The sequence below is a fragment of the Pollachius pollachius genome (assembly GCF_949987615.1).
Source record: "Pollachius pollachius genome assembly, chromosome: 8".
NCBI lineage: Eukaryota > Metazoa > Chordata > Actinopteri > Gadiformes > Gadidae > Pollachius > Pollachius pollachius.
This window is the reverse complement of record NC_136941.1, coordinates 15,354,198-15,380,680: the sequence shown is the minus strand read 5'-3', so window position 1 is coordinate 15,380,680 and position 26,483 is coordinate 15,354,198. Positions and strand designations below refer to the sequence as shown.

Here is a 26,483-nt window from a genome sequence, read left to right as displayed (position 1 = left end):
GTCACTGAACCTCTGGTTGTTAGCCCTAACCAAGTTTGTGGGACTTGATCTAGCTTGAGCATGTAATTGAGTCATGGTAAAAAAAAAGAAATGAAGGTAAATAAATCCTGAAGCAACCCATGTTGATGGTGAAGGGACTCAGGGATGTGATGGTTGTTTTCATCTAGCTGAATTGCCCAGTCAATAACAGTGCTCATTATGTGGTTTTTTTAGCCATGCTAGGACAGATTGGTTGGTGCCTCTGAAAAGCTATTTCCCATGACGGGTGCTTATTGTCATGGGGACAATACACTTGAAGTGTTCCTCTCCAACACTTATGAATGTATGCCTCACTTGTATATGAAGTTGCTAGGGCTGTAATGTTGGGCCTCTTCTATCTGGATTTAAGGAGGCCCACGTTGCATAGGCTTCATCTAACACAGCCTTTTCAACTGTGTTGACCAACAACAATTAGTAGCGCTGTGTAATGTAGTAGCAATGTTTCTTTAAGAAGTAAACTACTTAAGTTTACAACATCCAAGCAAAGTTTTTACTTTATATTAATTTAGTTAATTGTTGACCAATAGCTGTTTGCCATCGGCCTGTGATGCAATTTAAAGTGTGTTCATCTGGTGTTGGTGAGAAGTTTATTCTGAATGCCGTGATGGATTGTTCCATCTGTAATGTTTTTTCTTATTACATTGAAGTATAATCTCCATTAATGCAAATTAATTTACTTCAAACACGTAAATTATGTCAATCTTTTCTAGACAGTTTAGAAAAACGCAGTTTGAGTTCTAGAAAGGAGGGGGGGAGATGTTAGCCCCATGGCCCACTCCAACACCGTTGTGTTGTACTACTCGTGTCCGAGAAGCTTATCCCTCTCTTGGACGCAACCATCAATAATGACAGAGCAGATCAGAGCAGAACGGTCACATACTGCTAAGAAATGACTGGCGGAGACCGGTAAAATCAGGATTTGAAAGCCTTTTCTTTATTATTATTTTAGCAATCATGAAAAAATGATATAGATTATCATATGATTTTAACGAAAAATAAAAACATGCTTTGCGTTTTACGTGTGTCCGAGTCAAGGACGAAATAATTGTTGTGGGTGTACGTCTTGGTCCCAAGGTCCAGTTTATCTCCAGTCTCTGGGGGAGCCTAGCACAGCTGTGCTAATAGTCACAGAAGCGGGTGGCAATAGTTATGGGAGCAGAGCTATATTGATTACTTCCTGCCAGTGTCACCATCTATTTTCTTGGCGGCAGCTGCACAGCATGGTGGCTTTCTGTGTGTTTAACCTCGCCTCACAGTACTGGGGTCAGTACTCTGAGGCGTATATACACACATGTTTTAAAGTTATTTGTGTGTGTGTGTGTGTGTGTGTGTGTGTGTGTGTGTGTGTGTGTGTGTGTGTGTGTGTGTGTCATCCTGGGGGGTAGGCATGTGTCCCAGGATCCTTTGTGTCTGTCCGTGTTTCTTTCCATGCTGTGCCCGACACTTCTGTGTGTGTGTGTGTGTGTACAAAGGTGTGGTGGAGGTGGGATTTCTGAAATTGAGAATACACCACAGTTCATGGGGGAACACTGAGATCATGCAGAGGGGGGTTTGAGATGGGGGGAGGGCGTGTACCCTTAATCAAATGGGATGCTCCAATACACCAGGGAAGCTCCCGACCACTCACTATTCTGTTGTTGTCTGTACCTGTCCTTCATGTAAAAAAAAAATATATTAATATGCAAAACATAGTGCATTCGAGGCGATGCCACCCTAAATTCAAACCCCAGGCCCCTGCCTTGCCTTGCTCAGCTTGGCTCTGTAAAGCGGGATCTCTGCAGAACTGAATAATTCATAACGCTTAGAGTGCGGTGAATTTCCCCCATCCCCCACGCACTTGCATACAAAACTCAATATGCCACACACATGCATGCACATGCAGCGCGATGCCACCCACAAGCATGCAAATGCGGCACGGCGCTGCACATCCCGGCAAAGATCAGGCAATGCATGTCATTTGGTGTCATTTGTAGTTTAGGTTTATACTCTGAATTTGTTTTGAACCTCTTACAAAACACATGTATGCACATTTTTCTAACTGAATAAAGTTGAGTGTGTGGAATGCATGAGAGGAAGAGAGAGAAGCAGATTGAGAGGAAGAGAGCTCGAGCAGGGAGTGGCTGATTCAGACTCCTCTCAGGGCGTTAAGGATGATTGCAGATATGGTGGTGGTGGTGGTGGTGTTGGAAGGAGGTAAGGGTGGGGGGGACTGAGTTAAGTAGAGGGGAAGGGAGTGGACAAGAAAGGGGCCAGCGAGAGAGCTGTTGAAGGATGGAGGGCCAGATCAATAATCTGTAACCTTGCGCTGTGGCTGTAGGTGGGTGTGACCACGTTGACGTGGGAGCCGTTGCTCCAATGGGAGACTGGTGTAGTGGTCATCCCTCCACACATCCGGCCCAGGCTGGTGCTTTAGGGGCTATGGCGTCATCCTGTGCTCATGGATTGACTGCACCAATAAACCTATTATAGCTTGTTTTTTGACTTTTTTTGCATTCCATTTGGCTTTTTGGATCCCATCATGTTTTCTATTATAATGCTTTCCATTGATGTTTTGCATTATTTTGTGTTTGGTAAACAAAAGCAGTGGGAGGCAAAAGAAGCATTGCTTTGCTCTTGCAGTAACAATTGTTTTTAAAGGGGGTTCTGGCCCTCTTTGTTCAGCAACTGCATGTGTATTCATCTACTTTTTACCATAAGTGGTGGTGCGCAAAAGGTCTTGATGACAATTTAGTACACCTGAAGTCAAAGGTTGGGCACTGCTGGTCTAGATCAGTGCTTCTCAAACCATGGGTCGGGCCCAGAACCAGGGCGCTGCACAGTGGCTAATAGGAGACACTCCAATTAATGTATTGTATTTGATTGACTGTTCAAACTAGCGGGTCGCTTTTTTTCAAGATGTAAGAACTCCCACTTAATTTTGCCATAAAGGTTAATTTGGAAAATCTAGTAAATCTATATTTTCAGGGTTATTTATGTTGTCTTAGTGCCTAAGGCTGAGGGTCAAGCTTTACTGAGCCCTATAGCGGTTCAAGATAAAGTTCTAGGTGAAGACCCTCCTGGCTATAGCTTTCCTTATAATCAGGCTCTTAGGTGAACTCTTCCATCTGGCCATTCCCTAAAAAAACATCTGTACCAATGCTCTTCGCACCTAATCAATCAAGCCCTCAATAATGAGTGTCTTTGCTCTCTCCCTCCCTGGCCTCCGTCTAGGACCGTAAGCTGACCAAAGCGGAGCGGCAGCGCTTCAAAGAGGAGGCGGAGATGCTGAAAGGCCTCCAGCATCCCAACATCGTCCGCTTTTATGACTTCTGGGAGTCGCCCCAGAAGGGGAAGAAGTGCATCGTCCTGGTAACGGAGCTCATGACCTCGGGGACACTTAAAACGTGAGTGTTTGTTGAAAAGCAATCACTGTCCGAACGTATGCGCGAGCACTTGAACACATTTAGAATGGCATGTCTTCAAATGTGCATGGGGTCTTCCGGCCAAGCTTATGTTATGGAATATTTAATAATATAATAATACTTAAAAGTCAATAGTTGTATTGATTTGATATAGCGTTGAGTCCTCTGTGTAATAAGGAAAGCATTAAGTGCTTAATCAATGGCGAAGTCCATTATACTCTATTCTTCAGTTAACAAGGCAACGTTTGTCTCTTCCTCTCCTCAGCTACCTGAAGCGTTTCAAGGTGATGAAGCCCAAGGTGCTGAGGAGCTGGTGCAGACAGATCCTGAAGGGCCTGCACTTCCTGCACACCCGGACCCCCCCCATCATCCACAGGGACCTCAAGTGTGACAACATCTTCATCACTGGTCCCACGGGCTCGGTGAAGATTGGTGACCTTGGACTTGCTACTCTCAAGAGGGCCTCCTTCGCCAAGAGTGTCATAGGTAAGCAACCGGACCACCACCACTGGGGCTGGGAGTCTTTCGCTGTATGATTTGATTTAAAATGTAGTCTTGATTCCCAATTTAAAATAGATTCCCATAGTTCTCATAGAGTACATAGTTCTCATTGCAGGATCTACTCCCGATTGCTGAGCAAGCAGAAAGGCGGTTTGGCAAATTATGGCATGAAGCAGTATAGTTTATTAAAGATCATGTTGGCTTAGATTGGAAAAAACTGTCAAATTATTGCAATAATCTGAATGCAAAAAAGGCACAATTGCAACAAACTGGGGACAAAAATAATAATTTGTAAATTGGCTATCATAGAAGATGAGAATCGTGATCCATCCTGAATCGCCATTCATTAATTATTCCCCCCCCAACCACCACCATCATGTGAGTCCATGCAGCACAACTTCTAGGTGAGCCCTAGGCCACGCTCCCATTGGTCACTGGTGTGCTGCTCTCTGCAGGCACGCCGGAGTTCATGGCGCCGGAGATGTACGAGGAGCACTACGACGAGGCGGTGGACGTGTATGCCTTTGGGATGTGCATGCTGGAGATGGCCACCTCCGAATACCCGTACGCAGAGTGTCAGAACGCTGCCCAGATCTACCGCAAAGTCACCAGTGTGAGTCACGATTCCACAAATGTCACTTGTGGATGACTTTCAGAGTGATTTCATGTTGGGAGCAGGGAGTGGCACGTAAATTCGTTTCAACAGTCTGCAAGAACCGTCAGCACAATAACAAAGAATTTCTAATGTTTTAAAATTGCACAGTTCGTGAATCGCCATGAGTGAATATTTCTGTATCGTGAGTCAATGCTTCCATCCTCTTTTTAAAATAGGTCGCACAGAGGTGAGGTGACGGCCTATTTTAGTTATGTTTCATGCTGATGTCACGTAGGCTATCGTGATCATGGCTATGGAAGCTTGTGAGCCATATGGCCTCACGCAGGAACGCCCAGCTGTTCCTCGTTCTCTAGATTAAGCCTTTGGGGTGTTTCCCATTTATTTTCCTTGACTATACAGCCCAGTCACGCATGCAGTCGCAGCCACATTATTAGATTGGGGGCAATTCCCATATCGGTAAAAGGTATTGATCTACCCACACACACTTGGCTTGGATCCAGTCAGATGTGTGACCATCATCTAGGCTATGTCAAAGCAGAGGTGCCCTTCCACCCATGTAAATGGCGGGCCAGCACCCTTCAAGTATCTTTCTCTTGATGCTTGATGCTCTGCGTTATTGCTGTATGCATATCGGAATACCCTGCCGGGATCACTAGAGACTATTAATAGAGACCGATCAAAGAGAAACTCGGTTGGTACTTTGAATCCTCTCATGACACGCATACACCAGTGTCGACGGCTTTCCATTCCCTGTCCAATATCAAATGAGCCTGGTATGATAGGAATTAATGAGCCGTCAAGATATGCAAACATGTATGCAATATAAGGCAGCAAAGGTTTAGTTGAAGGTTTCATGATTTCCGTTTTATTTGTCCAGTCCCTCTCCACTATTTCTTCACCCATGCACTACTTTAGCACAGCATTGTCTCGTCCTCATGGTTGACTTGGTTTCCCTCTCTCCAGGGCGTGAAACCAGCAAGCTACAATAAGGTCATGGACCCTGAAATCAAGGAGATTATTGGGGAGTGCATTTGCCAAAAGAAGGAGGAGCGGTGAGTTCCCAGGCCCCAATGCTCCATCAAGATGCCCTCCGACAGCTCTATAAGAACTGTGCGGCGCAGCTTCTCTGCATTAGTTCTCTCCGGACAACTTGTGCCTTTACCTGCAATACGGAGTTTGTACAAAGAGAAATAACCGTGACGAACTCTCGTCCCACTGAGAGTGGTTCAGGGTTTACGATGTGCGTCTTTGTCCTAGCAGAATAGATGAAAATCAGAGGGGTGTATTTCAGCCGTTTGGGAACATCAAGAACTTCAGTGCTTCGACGACTCCAAGCACTATATCCCTTAATGATATAATTACAGTGTCTGAGAGAAGACAAGTTTTTAATGTATAAATAAGTCGTTCTTTCAACAAAGGCAAGCCAAGGCAAAGTCTGTCTGCCTGCAAACACTTTGGGAAACTGTCCCACTTGGTGCAGTCCTGTGACCGATGCGTCTTCTCCCTCAGGTACTCCATCAAGGACCTGCTGAACCACGCTTTCTTTGCGGAGGACACGGGTGTGAGGGTGGAGCTAGCGGAGGAGGACGATAGGGAAAAAGCCTCCATTGCTCTTAAGCTGTGGGTGGAGGACCCTAAGAAGCTCAAGGGCAAGTACAAGGAGACCGGCGCGATAGAGTTCTCCTTTGACCTGGAGAAGGACGTTCCAGAAGTGGTGGCGCAAGAGATGGTGAGTTAATTCATGCTTTTATCCAAACTGACCTACAGTTCATTGTTTAGATGCATGCCATTAAGGAGCAAAGTTTGGCATCAGAATCTCAAGGATGACTACAGGATATTCTGTGCACCTCAGATGTAGCCCATCCTTACCACTACACTATCCTGCCCCTAAACAATGAAAGGGTGATGGCTTTTTGTATTGGTTTACATACAAATGAAAATGGTCTTCCGGGGGATATATGTATTCATTCAAATATAAGCTTTTACTTAAAAAAAACAATGGGGCTGGCTGGAACAAAGCTTCAATTGAGGTTGTATACCTGATACCTGCTGGAGCTCTTTTTGTGGTTTTAGTGCCAGCGGTGCCCTTATCTCATCATTCGGGAATGCATAGTCCTTCTGATAACAAACTCTTCACTTTGTGGAATCTAGTTCTTGGCGTTTTCTCCGCTCTCGTCTCTTTGTGTTTTTGATTTGTGTCTTTCGAACTCCTTCTTAGATAAGACGTTCTGTGGTTCTGAGATAACAGTTGGGGCGCATTTGGTGCTAGGACTGCTCATGCGGACATTAAAGTCAGCTGTTGTTTTTTTTAGACATTTTGTTTACCACAATTTGATGTTACAATGTTATTTTCATGTTGATATTTGGAGTAAGTTACGGTTGAATTACCTGCTAAAGGTCTAGCTTGGCATAATAGAGTATCTAGTGGTTGAAGTGTACGGATCCATCAGCGAAATAATTGTAAGTAAATAATGTTTACATTTAGGGCAATTGACTGCCTTGGCGTAATTGGGGATGATAAGAGAACACTGGTTTGCATCTAAGTGCTCTAGATGCATGGTTTGTGCCTTGGCATTGTCAATAGAACTTGAGGATTGCTGGTGCACTTAACTATGTTGGGAACGTTAGGATTAATGTGAAAGTCATGTATAATGACCCACAACACACATAATGGTAGCTAGAAAAGGGGGATAAGCATAAACAGTTTCATGAAGAGGATTCTATCCCCAAAACCTGCATATTGCTAGATTTATTGGAGTGTAAAATTCAGGCACAGAATGATTCCAGCACAGGGAGCCCTCTTGTTGTGTTTGAATGCTCCTCTTTTCGTGTCGGCAGGTGGAGCCAAATGGGTGTGGCTAAAATACAGATTAGTCATAGACATGTCTGTTGCGTCCGGGCACGGTGGCGTGGACGAATCGTTATCAGATGTCAACGTCATATGTCCGCGTTCCACCCGAGCCTTGTGTTTGGGAGTGGAGCAGCAAAAGACGAGGAGGGGAGGCTGTTTGTCTTTTGTCTTTTGTTCTAAATGGTTGCGAGTTGAGGTCACTGTCGTGAATGACACCCAGTAATACTTTACCTTACTGTATGTCATCCAACTAATCCTAACGCTAGTGCTAAAACTTTCAAGTATTTTTATATTTTCAACCTTTATGCCCAGCCTTTATACAACGTAGACCTTGCCAGTAAAGATTTACTTTTGGGAGTAAGTCATGTTGGCCAGCAGCACAACTGTACTGCCTGGTCAGTATGCCCCTGTGTCACAGCAGCCCTGGGCACCACTGTGGTTACTTAGTACTCAGGCCGCTCTTGAGTCCTACACTCTCACAAAGCAGACTCCAGATTAATATCTTAAGTTCTTAAGGCAGACGAGCTCAAATCTGTAAAGGTTTCAAATAATTTTAATGTGTTTGGTCACTGTAGAAATAAAGCTGATTCAGTTCTCAGCTATTCAATTTGTCGAGCCCATTGTGCTGCATTGAGGTTAGGGCCGTTATCATGAGTCAGGTTTGGTTTGGTTTTGTTTTGTTGTGAACATTGTTTAAACTCCCTGAACCCAGCTCCTGACCGAGGTCCTCTGCCTCTCTGATTCCCTTAAAATAGCTTTTCTATTTCCTTCTGTTGTCACCCCCTCTCCGCTCACTCCATCCAGCCACCCACCACCGCTCGGTCTCTCACATGCGAATACTCCTCTTCTGATGGCTTTCCAGTGTAAAAATAATCCTGACGCCGCGCCTTTCCCCCTTCCGTCAGGTGGAGTCCGGCTTCTTCCAGGACAACGACGTGAAGACGGTGGGCAAGTCGATCCGGGACCGCGTGGCACTGATCAAGTGGAGGCGCGGGCGGACCGTGTCTGTCGCCGTCCCCTCGGACCAGGGCGACGCGGCACAGACCGCCCCGGCGCTGGGCCTCTCGTCCGGGGCCACGAACGCAGGGCCGCCCCCTCTGCAGGAACCGGAGGAGGCTGAGGCAGACCAACACAGCCGGCTGGGTAACCTACCAGCCAGCGCCACCTCTGTGGCGTGTAAGAGACTCTATTGTCTAGAAGTGACACAGACCCTGACCCCTTCACCTTGTCATGTGCTAGTGTGTGCCGTGTGAGTTTAATGCCTTACCAGTACGCTTGTGTCCCTGCAGCAGACTGCACCTTCGACAGCGGCCTGGGCTCGGCGGTGTACTCTGACTCCCACAGCAGCCAGCAGAGTGTCCTCTACCAGTCCCTGCAGGAGCCCGTCACCATGGTTACACAGCAGGTCAGTGTGTAGGAGCATAATTCACCCCCATATGGCCCGTGATCAATTATGTTTATTAACATATGGACACGCTCCCGACAGACCTAGGCTGACACATCCCCTGAGCAGCCGTGTTTGAGAACCTGAACACATAACTAGGATGATTAAATTAGAATGTACTCCTAAGACATGCTCAAATCAATTAACGATAAACATTGACCATTATGTGTTTTACATTACGTCTTGGCAGCCGTAGAGACATGCTCAGTTGGTGTCATTACATTTTTCATTATTTTTCATCTGCATTCCATGTTATTGTTTGGTGAGTGTGTGTGTGATGAGTAACGTGTTTTGCCCTTGGGTTGCTATTGGATCAGTGCCAGAGCATTGGTTCACATCGGTCCCCTGAGCGGCCACGCTCTTGTGAGCGAGGGCAAGTCTGGCAAGGGCCTCTGGATCCAGAGTTCACCAGGTCCGTGGCGCGTAGAGGAAGTGCCTCCGTCATTGACACTCTCAGGGCCAACCAGATCGCCCAGCTGCACGCCCTGCTCGATGCCCAGAACAAGAGATCAATAAGTCCGACCTTCTCACCGTCTGGGAGCCATAGCGAGCTCAGCTCCAATGACTCCGAAGCCGAGGACGGCTTCCCCGGCCATCAGACTCCTTCGCAGCTGACGTGGCTCCCCCCCGGCCTCAAGCGCTCAGAGTCCCGTCGCCATAGCGACACTTCCACGGTGCACCTCGGCGGCAGGACGGATATGTCCGCCGTGGCTTCCGGGCGTAGACACTCGGACCTCAGCAGTCTGCTCAGTGTACACTCCCAACATCAGCTCCAGCAGCAAACGGGAGGCCACATGTGCCCCGTCTGCCTCCATTTGTTCATGCTCAGGTCTCAAGAGGTAGGCCGGCCCAGCCCGTCTTATGCCGTGCCAGCGCACCACTGTCTATGCGCCCTGCATCAGCCGCAGCACCAGAACCCCTGCGGGACGACGGCTGCTTTGGGCACGGGGGGCCCCAAAGAGCACAGCGATTGCTCAGACTTCTCTGTTCTTCAGCAGTCCTTGCTCAACATAATCAGCCGCAAGTCCGCCCCCAGTCACGTCACGGCCTGCCACGTCAGACCCCTGCTGCACCCACCGGCGGCCAGTAGGCCCGTCCAAAGCTACGGAGACGGCGGCCTCAAGTTCCACTCCTCCAGCGGCACGCGTCCACAGGACCGCAGAGCCAGTTACTGTTGTGGAGAGTCTCAGTACAGCAGGGCGGTAGGAGTGGTAGGTCATGCTGAGGGACTAGTCCTCCTCCCCCCCCCAGTCGCTGCTCAGGCCTGATGCCTGTATAGCTGATTCCTGTTGGCTTGTAGGCGGCAAAGCAAAATATCGCATGGACCTGCTACCTGCGTAGATCGCCACGGCTTAACATCCTCCTCTAACAAATCAATGATCCCAAGATCATTCTGTTGGGGGGGAAAGATCTTGCTGAGATTCTGACTAACCTAACCAATCCCTCTCCTTCAAGCCAGCCTTTATATTGTAGTTTTTAGTCTTTGCTTCACTGACCCAATCCACTGCTGTCTATATGTCTATAGAAATGGCCCCGCTTGATGCAAATGGTATTGCATCAACGCTCCTCTACCAATGAGCAGAAGAACTCTGGTTAAATGATGCGCTGGGCATTTAACCCCTCTCCCCTTTCCTTACCGCTTCGCGCTGGTCCACATCTGCCGCACTTCTGCCGCTTTCTGTTGAGACGGATGTTGTGCGACCTCATTTTGAGTCTTCATCCTCTCATTATATCCACTTCCTGTACTATTCATGTCCTTTCTTGTGGATTCCAAATGATATTTGCCATGTTCTGAAATAGCTTACTTCCAATGGGTCTATTGTTTCCTGATGTTTTTTATTCCTTTGTCCGTTTAGCTCAATCCAACGGGAGTCCACAACCAACCCCCTCCCCAGGTCCTTCCACCCTCAGGTCTGGCGGCACACGCCCACCTGCAGTACCTCCAGCTGGGCCAGAGCTACCCTGCTGCCAATGTCCAGCATGCAGCCAACTTCTCGGCTCAGAATTCAGCATCGCCGATTCCTCAACAAGTTGCCCAGAGCTACCCAGCAGCGCCTCAACATCAGCCATGTCAATCAGCCCAGGGCTACTCTGATCCGACTCAGCAACAAAACGCAGCGATTTTCTCCATGCATGTTCGGCAGTCCCTGTCGGGCGCCGGAGAATCGACTAGCGCACCTTCACAGCCGCTATCAAACGGTTACCCAGCTAGCTCTCTGGCTGCCCCTGCCCAGTGTCTCCCCAGCCTGTCACCAGGCATCGCACCGCAGAGCTGCACCACACCGGCTCTTTACAACCAACAGCTCCCACTTCAACCACAGCAGCAGCAGCACATACAGCACATACAGCACGCCAGCGTCCAGCAAACGCAGCAGGCCGGCCAGGGGCATGTTCCATCTCAAGGTCCACATGGCCAACAAAGCATGCATGCCCTTCAACAACAGCAACAGCAACAACAACAGCACATGAGCAATCAGCAGCCAAGCCTTCAGTCTCAACAGGCTTCATTTCAACTGCAAGCTGCAGCAGCACTGCATCCGCCGTCGGCTGTTCAGCACCAGAGCCTTCACCCCTCCCAACAGGTTCCGGCCCCGGCCTCTCAGCTCTACTCCACGGCAACCTCCCCCATGCCACAAGCCCCCGCGGGTTACCCAGCCGCAGGCCAGCCCGACTCCGGCCCTCAGACCCAGTATGCGCCGGCGTACTTCATGGCACCGGGGCAGACCTTCCTGCCTGGCCCTCAACAGGCCACTGTTCAGCAGGGAACACCCCAGAACCTACCAGCCTCTGCCCAGCATACCCAGGCGGCAGTCAACCAACAACAGGTAAGTGTTTCGATTGCTATAACTACTACACTGTGGCTCCCGCTCCTTTTTTTTTTTTATTAATTTGTTTTGTTGTTTTCTCTGACCGGTCTTTTTTCTATTCCTCATCAGTTCGTCCCTTATCTCAAAATGGCTGCTTTCCTGAATCAGGTAGAACTCCCTTCCTTTAATCTTTTCACAAAGCACTGTTGGAGGGAGTAAAAATCATTCTTATTCATGTTCAATTGTCTGAATGGTTAAAGTTTGTATTTATACTAAATGAGAAGCAGCTGTGTTTGAGAGTGGTGGACAACTGACAAACCATACGGGAACTAGAGTTTCCTCCTACACGCTTCCAGCCGAGCTCTGAAACTGAAATGGTTCTGAAAACATTTGCAGTGGTTTCAATATGATTTATTAGCGTGTCAGTTCTTTCAGGCCTGCTGTGTCTGCCTAGCTCTATGCTACAGAGTTGCTAGTAGATCAACAGCAGACACTGGCTGGATGCCTGCTCAGGGACAGAATAGAAGCAGGAATGTTCCCCGGGGTCTAGGCTACGGAAAACGGCGCCCAAACATGAGACATGGATTCCATGTATTGGTCCAGAAATCTCCAGTCTTTCATATTTTCCCTTCCAATTTCCTTTCTCTAGAATGTTCCTGCTGGTCATTGCGTTCCTCAGCACGAACAAAATGGACAGACTCTCAACCAATCAAACTTGAGTGTGATTCCACAGGCATTGCCACCTCAACAGCCATTGGCTCAGGTCGCTACCCAACAGAAACTTGCACACCTGCAGATTTCCACCCCGGCACATCCACCCCAGGTAACTCCCTCTGTGAAACCGTTTTTACAACACTCTTTCTGAAATTTCTCTTTTCCTGCAATTGCTTTTTGCAACAGGAAAAGCAGTCGAGGTGCAGTCGATATTTTGGGTCTTTTTTTTAATACATTTTTTACCCCTAACATTATGCGACAGGCTCAAACCCTTTGCGTCTGCTGACTTTATTATCTTTCGCCTCCCTTCATAGCATTCTCCCCAGCCGCCCTCCTCGTACCCGGCCATCCAGGTGATGACGGCCGCCGGCGAGCCCTGCCGCACTCTGCCCTGTGCCGCCCCGCCGTTCTACCCCTCCCCCGCCTCGCTCGCTCCCATCTTCCTCTCTCACGGCCAGCCTTTCCCCCCTGCCTCGTCACTCTCCCCCCTGCACGGCGAGGGCACTCTGGCGCCCGTCACGTCCGGGACCCTGATCCCGTCCCCCGGGCTCAGCATGCAAGTCCCCGTACCCTCAGTGCACCAGTGCGCCTCGGTAGCCGGCCTTGAAGCTCTTCACGCGCAGCCTGTGATAGTCACAGCAACCCTCGGCACACACAACACACACGGTGCACGCGCACAGCTTCCGCCGCCCACCGGCACCGAGCCCCTGAAACAGGTAACTCTGCAGGCTGCAAGAGGCCTGTTTGCTAAGAAGGTGTGAAGTGGAAGGAAGTTGTGGGTTATTTTTGCATGTGTTGTCGAGTGGGTTCAATCTTATCTTGGGTGTGAACATTTGGTGATAACCTTTTTAGTTGATCACCCTTGGAGTGTTTATTTTTGCACATATTTTTGAGAGACTGCAAAATAAACCGTTTGAACTACGTAACTTTGAACGCAGGTTGCTCAATCAATCGTAGAGAAATAAAATATCCTGTATACAAAACAGATTTGACACCAGTCGGAAAATAAAAAGAACAAGACAAATTCAAGTGATGCATGGTCCTTTTTGTCTGATGCAGGCTCAGCAGCCCATCCAGCCAGGCCACAAAGACCCCGTCCCCACGGCTCAGCTGGTCCAGGTGGCCCCACCCGTCCAACACACGCAGCGAGAACAGTCGGCCGTCTTCGTTCCACCTGCGCAGAGTGGGCCGTGCTTTGGCACCACTGCAGTGAGCGACCAGCTGGATCCCAACCAGAACCCCTGCCAAGTCCCTCTACAGGGGCAAGCCCAGCACCAGGCACCGGGCCAGGCTGCAGCGCCGCAGCCCCCCTCCTCCTCCTCCACAGAGAGAGCCTCGTCAGGACCCACCAGTTCCGGTGCCACCGTGACTCAGCAGATACCGACCGTCGGCCTGGGGACCTTGGGTCAGGGCCAGACAGAGAGCAAGCTTGAGGTAGGACCCCCTGCTCCTCGTGTGTGTGTGTATGCATGTGTGTGTGTGTGTGTCCTTCCTTGTTGCCTTATGCTGCTTCCTGCACACCCACGCATCCCCTCATACTTTATTTCCCCTCGCTTTCGCAATTCTGGCAGAAATGTAATCTCTGAAAATGAAACGCCTGATACTTCAAGTACCATAATCCATTCCCCCTGCCTTTTTTGTGATTTGTCCCGTCTGTAGGATCAGGTGGTCGAGAAGCCGACAGCAGGACAGAGTTATGACAGGTACTAGCTTACCTCCTGTCAACGACCACATCCAGGCGAGCCCTGCTGATTCTCACACACAGACTGCATCGACTCATTTGAAATCAATTGAGACACATTAATGTCCCCCTTTTAATAACATGTCTGCCAGAGAACGTTCAAAGGGGTGTGGTTCGAATGAATTACTCCTCGTCTACAGAACCTTGATGATGTCTGTTTAATTTCCAAAAACCAGTGTGAACTCAGACGCCACCTCGGGGAAGGAGATGAGCGACGGCTGTGAGGGGACGTACGGCGGCAAAGGGGAGTGCAAGGTCCGCAAGCACCACCGCAGGTCCACACGCACGCGCGCCCGCCAGGAGAAGATCAACAGGCCCAAACTCACCATGCTCAACGTGGGTCTGCTCTCTGGACAACGGCACGTTTTGGGCCATACTGGCCATGAGTGTCATGGCAACGTGGATCATTTCTTCTTCTTCTTTCTGGTGCAGGTTTGTAACACGGGGGACAAGATGGTGGAATGTCAGCTCGAGACCCACAACCACAAAATGGTGACGTTCAAGTTTGACCTGGATGGAGACGCACCGGAGGAGATCGCAACTTACATGGTAGGTTTCACACTGTCACAGGTCCGGGGGAGTCATTTTTACCTCGGTCCCATCCGTTTCGGAGTATGGCTCAAGCACACTCCTAGTCTCATGCTACTTCCTCCAAACAACCCTGAAACTCCCAGTTGCTGCAATGCAGCAAAACAATGACTTATCCTGCAAGGCCTTCTCCTTCCCGTTTCCTCCGCATTTGTCTTCTCCCCTCCAAAGCAAAGTTTGACAATTCATAGACGTGTGCTAATACATGGAAATGTATGCGCTTTTCTTTTCCAATGGCGTCAAACACATACTAAATAATTGCCCTTTTAAGATGAAGCATCCACTTGGGCTGTGTAGAGTTACACAAAAGCCATCGGTTGGAAAGGGTAACTAATCTATATGAATTCCATTAACTGCCTGTGGTCAATTTGCCATCTCTACTCGGGTTGGGAGGTTTTTTCAAGTCTTTTTCTGCCCTCGAATGAATGGCTTAAAAATAGGACGGTTCTGTGAAGTGGTAGGTTGGTGTTTGTCTCTATTGTGCATAACAACGTTGCCATGGATGCCCACATTTCAATTCCCCAAATGCTAGCTTCAAACAAGGGAGGCTTTTTGAAAATAATGGATGGGACAATAACAAGACGCTGAGCATGTTAATCGAGCTTTACTGCATATGTGTCCCCTTTTTGTTTTTCCAATTTTCAGTGAAAGCTGAAGTAGTTGGTGGCAGTGTATTGATTACTTTTTTTAAAAACCTGTTTCCTCTCGTCTTTGGTTGCGTCTCGTCCTGTGTGTTCAGGTGGAGAACGACTTCATCCTGCTGCTGGAGAAGGAGGCCTTCATCGAGCAGCTGAAGGACATCGTGGACAAGGCGGAGGACATGCTGAGCGAGGACACGGAGGGAGAGCGGAGCTCGGACCAGGGCGGCAGCCCCCAGCAGAGCCAGGGTCCTGGGACCCTCATGACCTCCGAGGTGAGGGACGGGGCTGTCAGCAGGGCAACGGGGTGGTTGTCGGGGAGTGCCCGTGCCTTGGATACGTGGTCTCTGGTCTCAGGATGTGTTTGCAAGCCTCTCGGCCGAAGAGCATGTGCCAACAGCTGAAGCCAAAAGCTAGGAATGCTGACGATGTTACACTTTTGGTGGCTGTATTCTCAATCTGTGGCTTGGATACGTGGTTTGGTCTATCTTGACATTTATTTTGATGCATCCGCATCCACCCTGTATTAATAGCTTTCATTTTGTTCAGGGCTCGAAGGCCACTACGCCACACACACCTCAACAAGTCTATCAGCAAAATGGTAAGGACTTTGTTATTACTGCCTAATCTGTAATGTCCTTTTATGTATAGATAAGGGCTCATAACAATTAATCAGCCCCACGTGGTGGCTGTGTGCTTCCGATGGCGAGATTTCCTGCTTGAGTAGACAGTCGCTCTGAAGTGCTCCTTTGGGCTCGGAGATCGGAAGGGCCAGGATTGGATAGATTAAGTCTCAGGGGAAGCCCCACTTCTGTTGTATTGTTCATGATCAGCAGCCGTATCCTCTTCATTTTTGTTCCACAGAGTTTCTTCATAACTCAACCATTATTACACAGATTTATTAATAACTCTGCCCTTCAAACCACGTCGATGGCTCGCTAAAGATTTATCCTCGCGTCTGTCTCTTGTGTCCTTGACAGTGCTTCACACGGGCAAGCGGTGGTTCATTATCTGCCCGGTGGCTGAAACGCCCACGACGCCCAAGGAGAAGCCTTCATCTCAAAGCACCACAGCCAAAGGTACAAGCGCATCATATGAGCGTTTGAATATTCATCTGCCATTCTGGAGGGTTGTATTGCTCATTGTGATTGCGCTCCGTTGGGATTCTGTAATGTGGCCATTTTAAATGTGTAAGGTACGTTGTTTTGCATCAATTCCCTATTATTTTTTGCTGGTGGATGCTTGCACGTCACACAGTCTGTAATTAATGCATAATTATCTTTCCCGTATAGATGCGTACCAATGTATATGTCTAGCACGTTTAACGTGGGGACTGCTAGCCAAATGTTTTGACCAAAGACTAGAGGATATATATTGCTTTTCTGCTATATGGCTTGTATGTTCAGTTGATTCATAGCATTTGTGTTTCGCCTGCTGGTAATGCTGAAAAAAGGGTGTGTGTTTATGCTGTGGAGGTCAGTTATGTAAGAATGATGCTGCACTGCTTACAGCTGTAATGGGGGAGCCTGGTGTATGATGTAATCATCCACCACCACTGGACCCCACCCTTCTTCTTGCAATATATCCACCGGCAAACTTTCATCTTCCTTATTTTATCTTCTTGTTTCTTTTTTTCCTTGCCGTTTATTTTCTACTTTCAGAGTCTGAAAGGGCTGGCGCTTCTTTAGTCTCCTCCAGCGGCAGCAGTTCTTCCACCACCACCACCACCACTGTAGCCCCGTCCTCGGGGCCTTCTATCCCCTCTCCCCCGGCTAATCAGAGCTCAGCACCGCCCCAGGACCCCACTGTTGACGAGGCTCGAGTGAAGCAGACGCAGCCCTGCAGTACCACACATAATATCCCCAGCGTCAACCACCACAACTCCCTCCCTGTAGATGAGCACTGCATCTCCCTGGTCACGGACATACCGTGCTGCCCCATCGCTCCGCCTATGTCTCTGGATGTGATGATGGACCACAAGGCTGCGGCCGGTGGCCTGGCCTCCTCGGCGCACAATCAGACCAATCCTAAGCCCAGTCCTACCGGAGACCCGCCCCCTTCGCTGGGCTCCCAGCAGCCGGTGGTCCTGCAGCAGCCGTACGCCACCCCCATCCAGCCGGGGGCCGTGACCTCGCAGCCCCAGAGCCCGGCACACCAGAGCTCCCAGCTGGCCCAGACCTCCGGCCATCAGCAGCAGCCCGGCGCCCCCGGGGAATCGGACAGCGAGATGCCCCGAAGGGTGGAGTTCGTCGACCGCACCATCAAGACCCTGGACGAGAAGTTGCGGAACCTTCTGTATCAGGAGCACGCCCCCGCCCAGGCCCCGAGCAACGCCTCCGACTCACAGGGCTCTGCCGGCACCGAGGGCACCAGCTCCACACCAGTGTCTGACGGCCAGAGCTGCGACATGGCGCTCAACAAGAAGAAGGGGGATGCTCTGGTATGCATGTGCAGTTTGTATCTTTGTGCACGTACATGGGTGTGGGCGTGTGTGTTTTGTTTTGTGTGGTCAGCTCTTTGCATGCAGCCATCAATCATTTCTTGGTTAATGACACTGTCAACGTTTCCCTGCAGTCTGCTATCGATTTGGCAATTGACTGTAATCAGGGAGACTAATACTGGGTTAAGGGAGAAGGAAACGGTTGCAAAATTATAGCCATCAGACAGATGGTGCTGCCCTGTTGGCTCCTTAATGTTGTCCTTAATATGTGTGTGTATTTATGTCTGTGCATATGAAGGCCTACAATGGATTAGCCCTGACTCACTCTGCAGAGTGAGTTCAGGCTGCTGGCTAGCATGAGTTTACAATTAATTACATTCAAATATTCAACCCCACCTTTTTCTCTGCCCAAGCCCCAGATTCCTGAGCGCACAGAAATGGTGGGTGCCCAGACAGACTCTGCAGCGCCAGGTTAGCGAATGGAAATGGGATTTTTCTCATCTGTAATAAAACGTTTCCATTTTGCTTGTATCGTAAATAATACTTCTGGAATCATAATACCTCCTGATCCCCTCTCAGCCACTGAAGCATTATCCAGGACGTGTTGTCAAAATGATGCACCAACCAAAAGTCGTTTCCAAGTAAGTATTATTTACATCAATAAAAATGTTCTTTGATTAAAAATGTTATTATGTTAAGTCCTTGCAGTGTTGCCCACTTAATCATAATTGAACATTTCTAATAAGCTGCTTGAAGGAATACATTAAAAGATCATTTTATTTTGTCATATTTATTTTCTCAGATCGTCCCTACTCCTCCAGATGTAATCTGTGGTCTAGAGAGAGGCAGAAAGAGTCACAGCTCCTGCAGCTCACCAGTGCCCTCTAGTGGCTCCGGAGGGTCTCGCGCCCACACCCAAGGCTCGGACCACCGGGAGAAGGGCTCCCTGGCTCTGGGCAGGTTCTCTGTGACCACTGCGGCACTGGAGGACGGGGCCGTGGAAACGGCCAAACCTCCAGCGAGCAACCGTTACTCCGCCCCTCCAGACCTCTACCAGGACCCCCCCGCCCCCTCCAGCCCCGACGTCACCCCCGTCCACCTCCCCCACGCCAAGGCCGTGGACGGCCCCGGCCGGCCCTACTCGGACTCGGCCGACGACGACAGCAGCAGCGTGGCCCCCTCTGCCGCCCGCCCAACCCCGCCCTCCAAGGCGTCGGCGGAGCACGGCGGCGGCGACCTCATGAAGCGGGCGGTGGCGTTCCTGCGGCGCTCGGGCCACAGCAGCAGCAGCACGGTGCACAGCTCGGACTCGCCCGGCCGCCAGCCCGCGGTGATGAACGGCCACGCGCCCTCGCCCGCCGCGCCCTCGTCCTACATGAGCAGCGACAATGACTCTGAGTTCGAAGACGCGGACATGAAGAAGGAGCTGCAGAAACTGAGGGAGAAGTACGACGCCCGCTTATGGAGCGACTGCCCACAGGCCTTTTCTTTATTCTGGTTTAAAAAAAAGGAAACGGTCTGTAACCGTCGTTACAGTTCCTGGAATGTATTCATTTCTTCTATTGTTAACCATCTTTTTTATATATATATATATATATATATATATATATATATATATATATATATATATATATATATATTAAGCACTTTAAACGAGTCTAATTTGAACTTTTTTTTTCTATTTTGAATTGCCGTTTTATGTGTGAATGCTGGGTGAGGATTGCAAGGAAAGCAAAGCATTCTATTCTAAGGTGCCCGTCTCAACCAGTAACCAGTGCATGTCTCTGCCTATCTCTCCCCTCCTCCTCCCCTTTAGACACATGAAGGAGATCTCGGAGCTCCAGGCCTTCCAGAGGAACGAGATAGAGCGGTTGTACACCGAGCTGGGGAAGACCCTGCCCCCCAGTGTGGGACTGCTCCACGCAGCGCCCCCCAGTGGCCGCAGACGCAGAGCCAGCAAGCACAAGCTGAAGGCCGGGAAGCTGCTCAATCCCATGGTGCAGCAGCTCAAGAACAACCTCAACACCGGTAAGGGTGTGTGTGTGTCCCATCCATCTCCCCCTGCCCATGAAATACCCAGAACATATTAGTTGTTTTGGTCCTGTCATTCTAGGTAGGTGTACTTCATAAAAATGACTCATGGTGCACGCCGTCCCCTCCTCCTACTCCTCCCTCTGTGGTTCTATCCAGGTGAAAGCACGGCCAGCTCATCTGGTTCGCCCGCCAAAAGCTCCGTCCTGTCGGACGGCTCGCTGCACTCTAGCGGCGGGGGCAGCAGCAGCTCAGCGACGGGGCCCGCCGCTGCCCCGGAGCAGGTGCTGACCCAGCAGCCCTGCTCGGTCAAGGGCTCCCTCTCCTCGGACAACATCTACGCTGGGCTGCAGGGCGACGGCGTGGCCCCCCATGCGGGCCCCGGCCAAGGTACGCCATGCACACATCCCCAGCCATGAGCCAAGCCACGCCCATTCTTTATTCCGTTCTCTTTCTTTCTTCCTTTTTTTGTCCTCGCTTCCTCATGCAAATACTAACTGCGTATAAACAACACGATGTGAACACTATTTTATAATGCATGCATTGAAAATGGGAACCAAACGTGCAAAAGTTGTTATTTTGGAGACTAATGGTTGGGGTTTTACTGAATCGAATTTGTTCTACACTATATTTGCTGCTTAATTGCTGCTTAGGATAATACATTGTATTAATTGCTGCGTATGAGACGAGATGACGCGTAGGCATTTAGAAATGCAATGACTGCTAGCCCACTCATTTCTGTATTTTTGTGCTGATGTGGCACCTAAATAAAGTAGTCCCATTTCATATTTTTCAAGCAGCCAATGGAATTGTGGGATATATTGGGAGTGCATGTTGGTTCCATAGTGATTTACAGGGTCAGTGTTGACGGCATGTGTAAGCGCTGCCTCCAGTTCACTAGCGCACTAGCTCACCCCTGCAATAGGAACATTGCTGCTCTCTTGGTTTAGACCATCTGTCTCCTATTATTCTTTGCTGCTGCTTTTTTAATGGTGGGCTCTTTTCTCATCCCAGTCGCTGTGCACGTTTACAGAAGTGTCTCTTGTTTCTTCTCTTCTTCCCCTTTTATATTCACCTTTCGCAGGCTGGACGGTATACCACCAAACGTCAGAGAGAGTGACCTATAAATCTAGTAGCAAACCGCGCACTAGATTCCTCAGTGGACCCGTGTCTCTGTCCATCTGTTTGTATTTGTTCTTTTCTATTTGCCCCTCACTCATCTGCCATATTCTGGTTTCACCTGAATTATGCTCTGCTCCCCCTCCCCTCCCACCAAAGCCCTTTTACTTTTGGTTGACCCTCATTGGACAGACAGATTGACTGTACCCCAACCCTCCTTTGTTGGTTCCTCATCCTAGTCTCCCCCCCCTCGTACCTTGAAGCCATTCAACTGCTTTGTCTTGTGGGTTAGTTGTAACGTGCAACATACAAGAGCTTTGTGCGCTGCTTCTGGCTTTGAGCAGAACCCCACCCCCCCTCAACACTGTACAGGGATGGAAGATAGTCTAGTCCAAAGTGTGTGTGTGTTTGTGTGTGTGTTTGTGTGCGTGAAAGCCACGGTTCCTTCTTTGTTTGAATGTGTCTTCATCCACTATTTTATTTTACTTTTATTGTGTCTCCCTAATTTCAGTCAAGCAGTCCTCTGTATACTAACTCAGGGACCCCCCCCCCCCCATCCCGCCCTGATTGGCCAGCTCTCTGTCCCTCATGTTTGGACGGGGGAAGACGTGCATGGTGCAGGCGCCAGAAACCGCACTGATGGAGACTTGTTCCGCCATTTTAAAGGGCTGTATCATCAATCTTACTACTTCTTCCTCTTCCTCCATCCCTTTTCTGTTACCTGCATGTTCCTGACAAGTACAGACTATAATGTGTTCCAGCTACTATGTCTGTGCTCTTTCCGTATGGATTTTTCCTTTTCTGTTTACGTATTTCATGTTTCACAGGCATTCTTGCAGTACATGGACTTACTCTGTGCTAGAAGGGCTCTCTTGTTGAATACATGCTCAGTTCCACAACCGCCTCTTTCCAGTCAAATCATTGTATTGTTAGGCTTCCGATGCTCACTAATGGACTTCTCTGTGGCAGGAGTTTAATTCTGTTTATAATGTTATATGATACTCATTATTAAATGTTATCAGGCACGTTCTTTATGAAGATGATTCAACTGACTTATCAGGACTTCACTATCCGTTAATGGCATCAAGTACAGTTCCACTGAACAAAGTGCTATGTTAACCATAATGTGAAGGTCCAATCTTTAGAATCAATACGGGCAGTCTCCAAGATTGTCGGAAGGTTTTAGGTGTCTTTGCCACGCCCTCCTGATAAACTAAATCCCTTCGTCACCAAATTGTGGACAGCTATTATAACCATAAAATAACGTGGGTCCCAGGGTTATTTTTCTGTGGTAGTCCTCTCCATCACCTAGACGTCCCCCATCAGCCTCTGGAATAGGCGCATGAGCGGAAGCACCCATAGGTCCTCCTCCCTTTCCCATCTCTAAAGCACCGGCCCATACACCCTTCTATTCTTCTATTCTTCTTCTCTCTCCCCGGTTGATTTGGTAGCTGTGTGTGGGTTTGAGGGAGCTTGTCCCGAGTCCTGGCCTAACTGTTTCTGTCTTCTGCTGTTCTGCTCCTTCATAGGGTCCACTCTGAAACGACTTTGTCTAGGCAAAGAGCGCAGTAGTAGTAACTATCTCAATTACTTCCTTCTTCTGTCTGGAATACCTTTTGTCGTCTTTATTGTTTTTTTTTGCATGGATACGTAATGTTTTTAACAGTGCAATTTTGTCACTTGAAATAATGTGGCAGATTTTGTTGAAAATACAGGTAGACTTTGAAATACAAGGAAAAATGCATACATGTATACATTGATATGTTTTTTTGTCTTGCATGGCAGTGTGCCTTCAGTCTTGAATGTTTCATTTAGTGCTTGCTTGAAAAAATTTGGTTTTAATCGTCAATACTTTTTAAAAACTGCTAGTCCTTTGGCTGCTCAGTAGGAAATAAAGTGTATATTCTTCAAATTATCATAATCTCTAATGCAAGTATGTCTCATTTGCATTGAAAGATATGTGATGTCAGCTTTGTAATTTTACCTATAAACATATTCAATTGATTCAGATACAAACTGCCAAGCGGCCAATTGATTAGCAGGACATGATAAATGATGGCATAGGTAAAGTTATTGTTTACTTCTCCTCCAGGGTCATCTCAAAGCACACCCGTCGCTCAGACGGCCTCCAATCAGACGCAGCCCTTCGTCTCAGCCATTCCCTCTCAGTCCCCTCAGCCAATCACGGGGCAAGCTAGGATCCAGAGCAACAACAACAACAACAAGAAGGGTACCTTCACAGAAGACCTTCACAGACTGGTAGACGATTGGACGAAGGAGACTTTAGCCAGCGCCCACCAGCCGAGGCCCTCCCTGAACCAGATCAAAGAGCAGACACGCCGGCAGGACCTGGGAGGCCGAAGCAAAGCGATCGGACCGGCCGCAAACGAGGTATCTGCCGCGGAGAGGCATAATCGGGGACAGAAGAGATTTGGGAACAATCGTTGAACTGCCCTGAGATCCGTGCCATTTTGATGCGATTATGACTCAGGAAAGTGCACAGTTTCAAGGTCATTTTTTTTAAACTTCCCTTTTTGTTCCCAGGTAAGATGCCCTACGGCTGCTAACAAGCTGCAGCTGCCTCTGTCCTGCCCTCTGTCCGCCGCTTTATGCCCTCCTAGACCCACAGCTCTAGGTCCCAGCGCCTCCGTGTTTCCCCCCGGTTACATCATGCCGGTGGGCCACGTCGGAGGGCCTCTGCCCGGGCCCATCTATGCCCAGCAGTGGTCCGGCATGCCGAGCCCCGTGGGGGCCGTCGGGCTGCTGGGCGTCGCCGGCGTGATGCCCTATGTTGCCATAGCAACCCCGACGGTCCAGGCTTTCCCTCTCATCCTCCACAATCCTGACAATGCCGTGTGTACCAACAGCAACCGGACGATGTGAAGGGTTGTATCTTCAGTTTTCCTCCCCCGCCCATACTAAAGAGACCCCCGGTGGTCGCAGCCAAGCAGGGGAACACCAGTACAGTGTCTACAGGAGCGGTACTCTTGGTCCATTACGCTCTGACTCTTGGGTCGCCAGAGACACACACACACACAGAGCGTGTCCACAATGTGTGCTCTTACTGTAAATAATGCTGTCTAAGTGTTGATATCTTTATAAAACGCCTATAGTTGACGTGAGTATGTATGTTTGTATAGTATATATGTTAACGTATGCGTGTCTTAATACTTCAAGGCTTTGGTTTTGTCTAGCTCAAAGCCATACTGCATATACGACACGCCGTCACAATGAGACGTTTCTCGATACAATTCATTTACTGCTGATTCCAGTGATTTTTTTTTTTTTTGCCTTTTCAATTTCTGTCCACTTTAAAACACTACATTTGAATCCAAACAGGGTGGCTTGAGAAGGAACAGTATTTATGACAATGTCGAAAGGAATGTAGTGCCTTGAACATAGCTTTTTTTCTGTGAAGCAAAGCACGTCCGCATACAAGTGATTTTTATTTCCATGGTGGCTTGAGTGCTACTTGTTTTTAATGCATTGCAGACACTTTTTTTGTTGTTGGTTTACATATGAATGCCCTTGTAGAAATGCACTATAAACACAGTATATGCTCTTATTTAAGTAATAAAAGTCCTGTTTTGTCCTCATTTATGCTCCCTACCTGTGAAGGCAACACAACGCCATAATGGTGACATGTCTGTCCGCCTTGCAGAAACGGTATATCTATAGCTGAGGTACTAGAAGAGATGAGACTAACCAAGCCAGCAGCCAAACTACACTTTATCAGGTCAAACGGTTCATTTGGACACAGCCTCGTGAATAGCATGACTAAATTGCGATAGGAGCATGGGGGAGTTATCCTAGCTTTGTGCTGGAAATGGTTGGGTCGTCGGTGTGTCCAGAGCCATGTATACTGTACAAAGTCCTCTATATAGACCTCTGGTAGTGTCCCAATCAGAATGTAGCAGTTAAACATGATAACTGGGTTTCTGAGGCTTTAAAGTGCAATTTTCTAAACCCCGTGCAAAGCTTTGACAGTGGCCTTGCCACAAGCCTTATCCCCCACCCCATATGTGTAACTGGAGCTGGCTGCAAAGTTGATCCGAAGTTACGAATCACAAGACAAACATGAAATCCTCTTGTTTACTTTCAACACTGTCCTATATATGTTTCATGTGTAAAATTATTTGGTGCAATCTTTGTTTAGTGTTCTTGTATTGTGAAACATTTTTGACGCTGCTATTGTGATGTATGGATGAAGAACTAGGATAGATGGTACTTAAATAACTTCAAAATTCCTCTGCGATGAGATGTTGAAGAAGCAGTATTATTGCCTTGTGTGAAAAACGATTATGCATTATTTCCCTTTTTTCTTTTCATATTACATTCTACTTTTAAATTCCCTTGCGTGAAATGCTGAACTCTGACTCCAATATGGGAGATTTGCACAACAGAACACGATCTTCCCAATTATTACATGTGGTTAGGGGTTTCAAATATGATCTGGGTGTACTTTACATCACTGAGCATGGCTTTACTGTGTTAGTTTTATCCTCCCAGCAATGGTTAACGTTACAGCTACTGTGGTATAGAATTTAATTTTCCTTTACACTATTCCAATTTTGCAGCACACCAACCCTGCCAAGCTGTGAATTGTACAGTTTTCTTTGTATTTATGTGAGGGAAGAGCGGGGGAAGTATTGATGTATAGTATTTCATCAATTCGGTTTGAATTGGACTTTTATAGATCATTATGCAGAGTCTTCTGCTTTGGTTAAAGACTTCCAGTAGTAAGAGATTTCTGTTCTCTGTAACTTGTTTCTGGTACAAATTTCTCCACCTCCCAGACTTGACTATTGTCGTCAGCCGGTGAGGGCTGACACTGCTGACACTGTTTGAATACTCACCGTGATGGAGAGTTGAGTACACATGGACGCACAAAATGTACAGATCTGTGCCCACAGTGCTTTCATCAAATTTCTTTCGGAACAACACTACCCTCTAGTGAATATGCGCTGATTGTCTACACGCTTGCATTTAAGCTCTGTGTGGGATTGCTTCGGTCTGCTGTATTTCCCACTGCATTACCCGATCCAACCTGTCAGCTGCACTCTAATCACTAAGACGGTACATGTGTGAGAGAAATAAAATTATTTTGAGCTTGAGTGTTGGATGTTTTTTATTATCCTTGTTCATTTACCACAAATGGATATGCAATTAGTAGTTGTTTTCTAATACAATTGTACTTGTACAATTACATACAATTAAAGCTTACTTTTCTCCAATTACATATAATGTACTTATTTTTGACATCACAAAAATATGAATAAAATATATTCAAACATATTTATCAATGTCATAAGTTTAATTTCTGAAATATATTTCTGAATAAAATACGTTATTTTGATTTAAACTGAATTAGCAAAAGTGGGGTCCAGTATTTGAACGCCTTGACAGTCGCCCGACGCCCATGATGTTCAGTACGGTTCAGTAGTAGTAAACTGGCGGAAGAAAAAAACATCAAAGCCTATAGCAGGCGAAACACATCGGTAGATTCGTCACTATCAGGAGAACAACAACAGACCGTTTTCGTTATAAAACAAA

The 26,483-nt window shown here is 48.1% G+C and overlaps 1 protein-coding gene across 4 annotated transcripts in view; it reads left to right on the top strand.

Moving 5' to 3' along the window:
• LOC307079319 (serine/threonine-protein kinase WNK2) overlaps positions 1-26,044 on the top strand; it is a 33,491-nt gene extending 7,447 nt beyond the window's left edge. Inside the window, exons 3-29 of one of the 4 annotated variants that reach the window (XM_079741575.1) lie at positions 3,250-3,422; positions 3,706-3,926; positions 4,397-4,554; positions 5,521-5,609; positions 6,067-6,286; positions 8,314-8,584; positions 8,698-8,813; positions 9,170-10,063; positions 10,709-11,677; positions 11,789-11,827; positions 12,309-12,482; positions 12,688-12,726; positions 13,433-13,807; positions 14,033-14,076; positions 14,291-14,450; positions 14,547-14,663; positions 15,442-15,615; positions 15,890-15,941; positions 16,321-16,419; positions 17,002-17,780; positions 18,194-18,251; positions 18,360-18,421; positions 18,583-19,226; positions 19,597-19,808; positions 19,971-20,201; positions 23,023-23,321; positions 23,475-26,044. In XM_079741575.1, coding sequence (XP_079597701.1) covers positions 3,250-3,422; positions 3,706-3,926; positions 4,397-4,554; positions 5,521-5,609; positions 6,067-6,286; positions 8,314-8,584; positions 8,698-8,813; positions 9,170-10,063; positions 10,709-11,677; positions 11,789-11,827; positions 12,309-12,482; positions 12,688-12,726; positions 13,433-13,807; positions 14,033-14,076; positions 14,291-14,450; positions 14,547-14,663; positions 15,442-15,615; positions 15,890-15,941; positions 16,321-16,419; positions 17,002-17,780; positions 18,194-18,251; positions 18,360-18,421; positions 18,583-19,226; positions 19,597-19,808; positions 19,971-20,201; positions 23,023-23,321; positions 23,475-23,813 — 7,008 coding nt within the window. In that variant the 3' untranslated portion in view covers positions 23,814-26,044. Of the gene's footprint in view, positions 1-3,249; positions 3,423-3,705; positions 3,927-4,396; positions 4,555-5,520; positions 5,610-6,066; positions 6,287-8,313; positions 8,585-8,697; positions 8,814-9,169; positions 10,064-10,708; positions 11,678-11,788; positions 11,828-12,308; positions 12,483-12,687; positions 13,090-13,432; positions 13,808-14,032; positions 14,077-14,290; positions 14,451-14,546; positions 14,664-15,441; positions 15,616-15,889; positions 15,942-16,320; positions 16,420-17,001; positions 17,781-18,193; positions 18,252-18,359; positions 18,422-18,582; positions 19,227-19,596; positions 19,809-19,970; positions 20,202-21,505; positions 23,322-23,474 lie in introns of those variants that run through there. The other 3 variants (XM_079741574.1, XM_079741576.1, XM_079741577.1) reach the window with 3 other exon arrangements.
• The last annotated feature ends 439 nt before the right edge of the window (positions 26,045-26,483 follow it).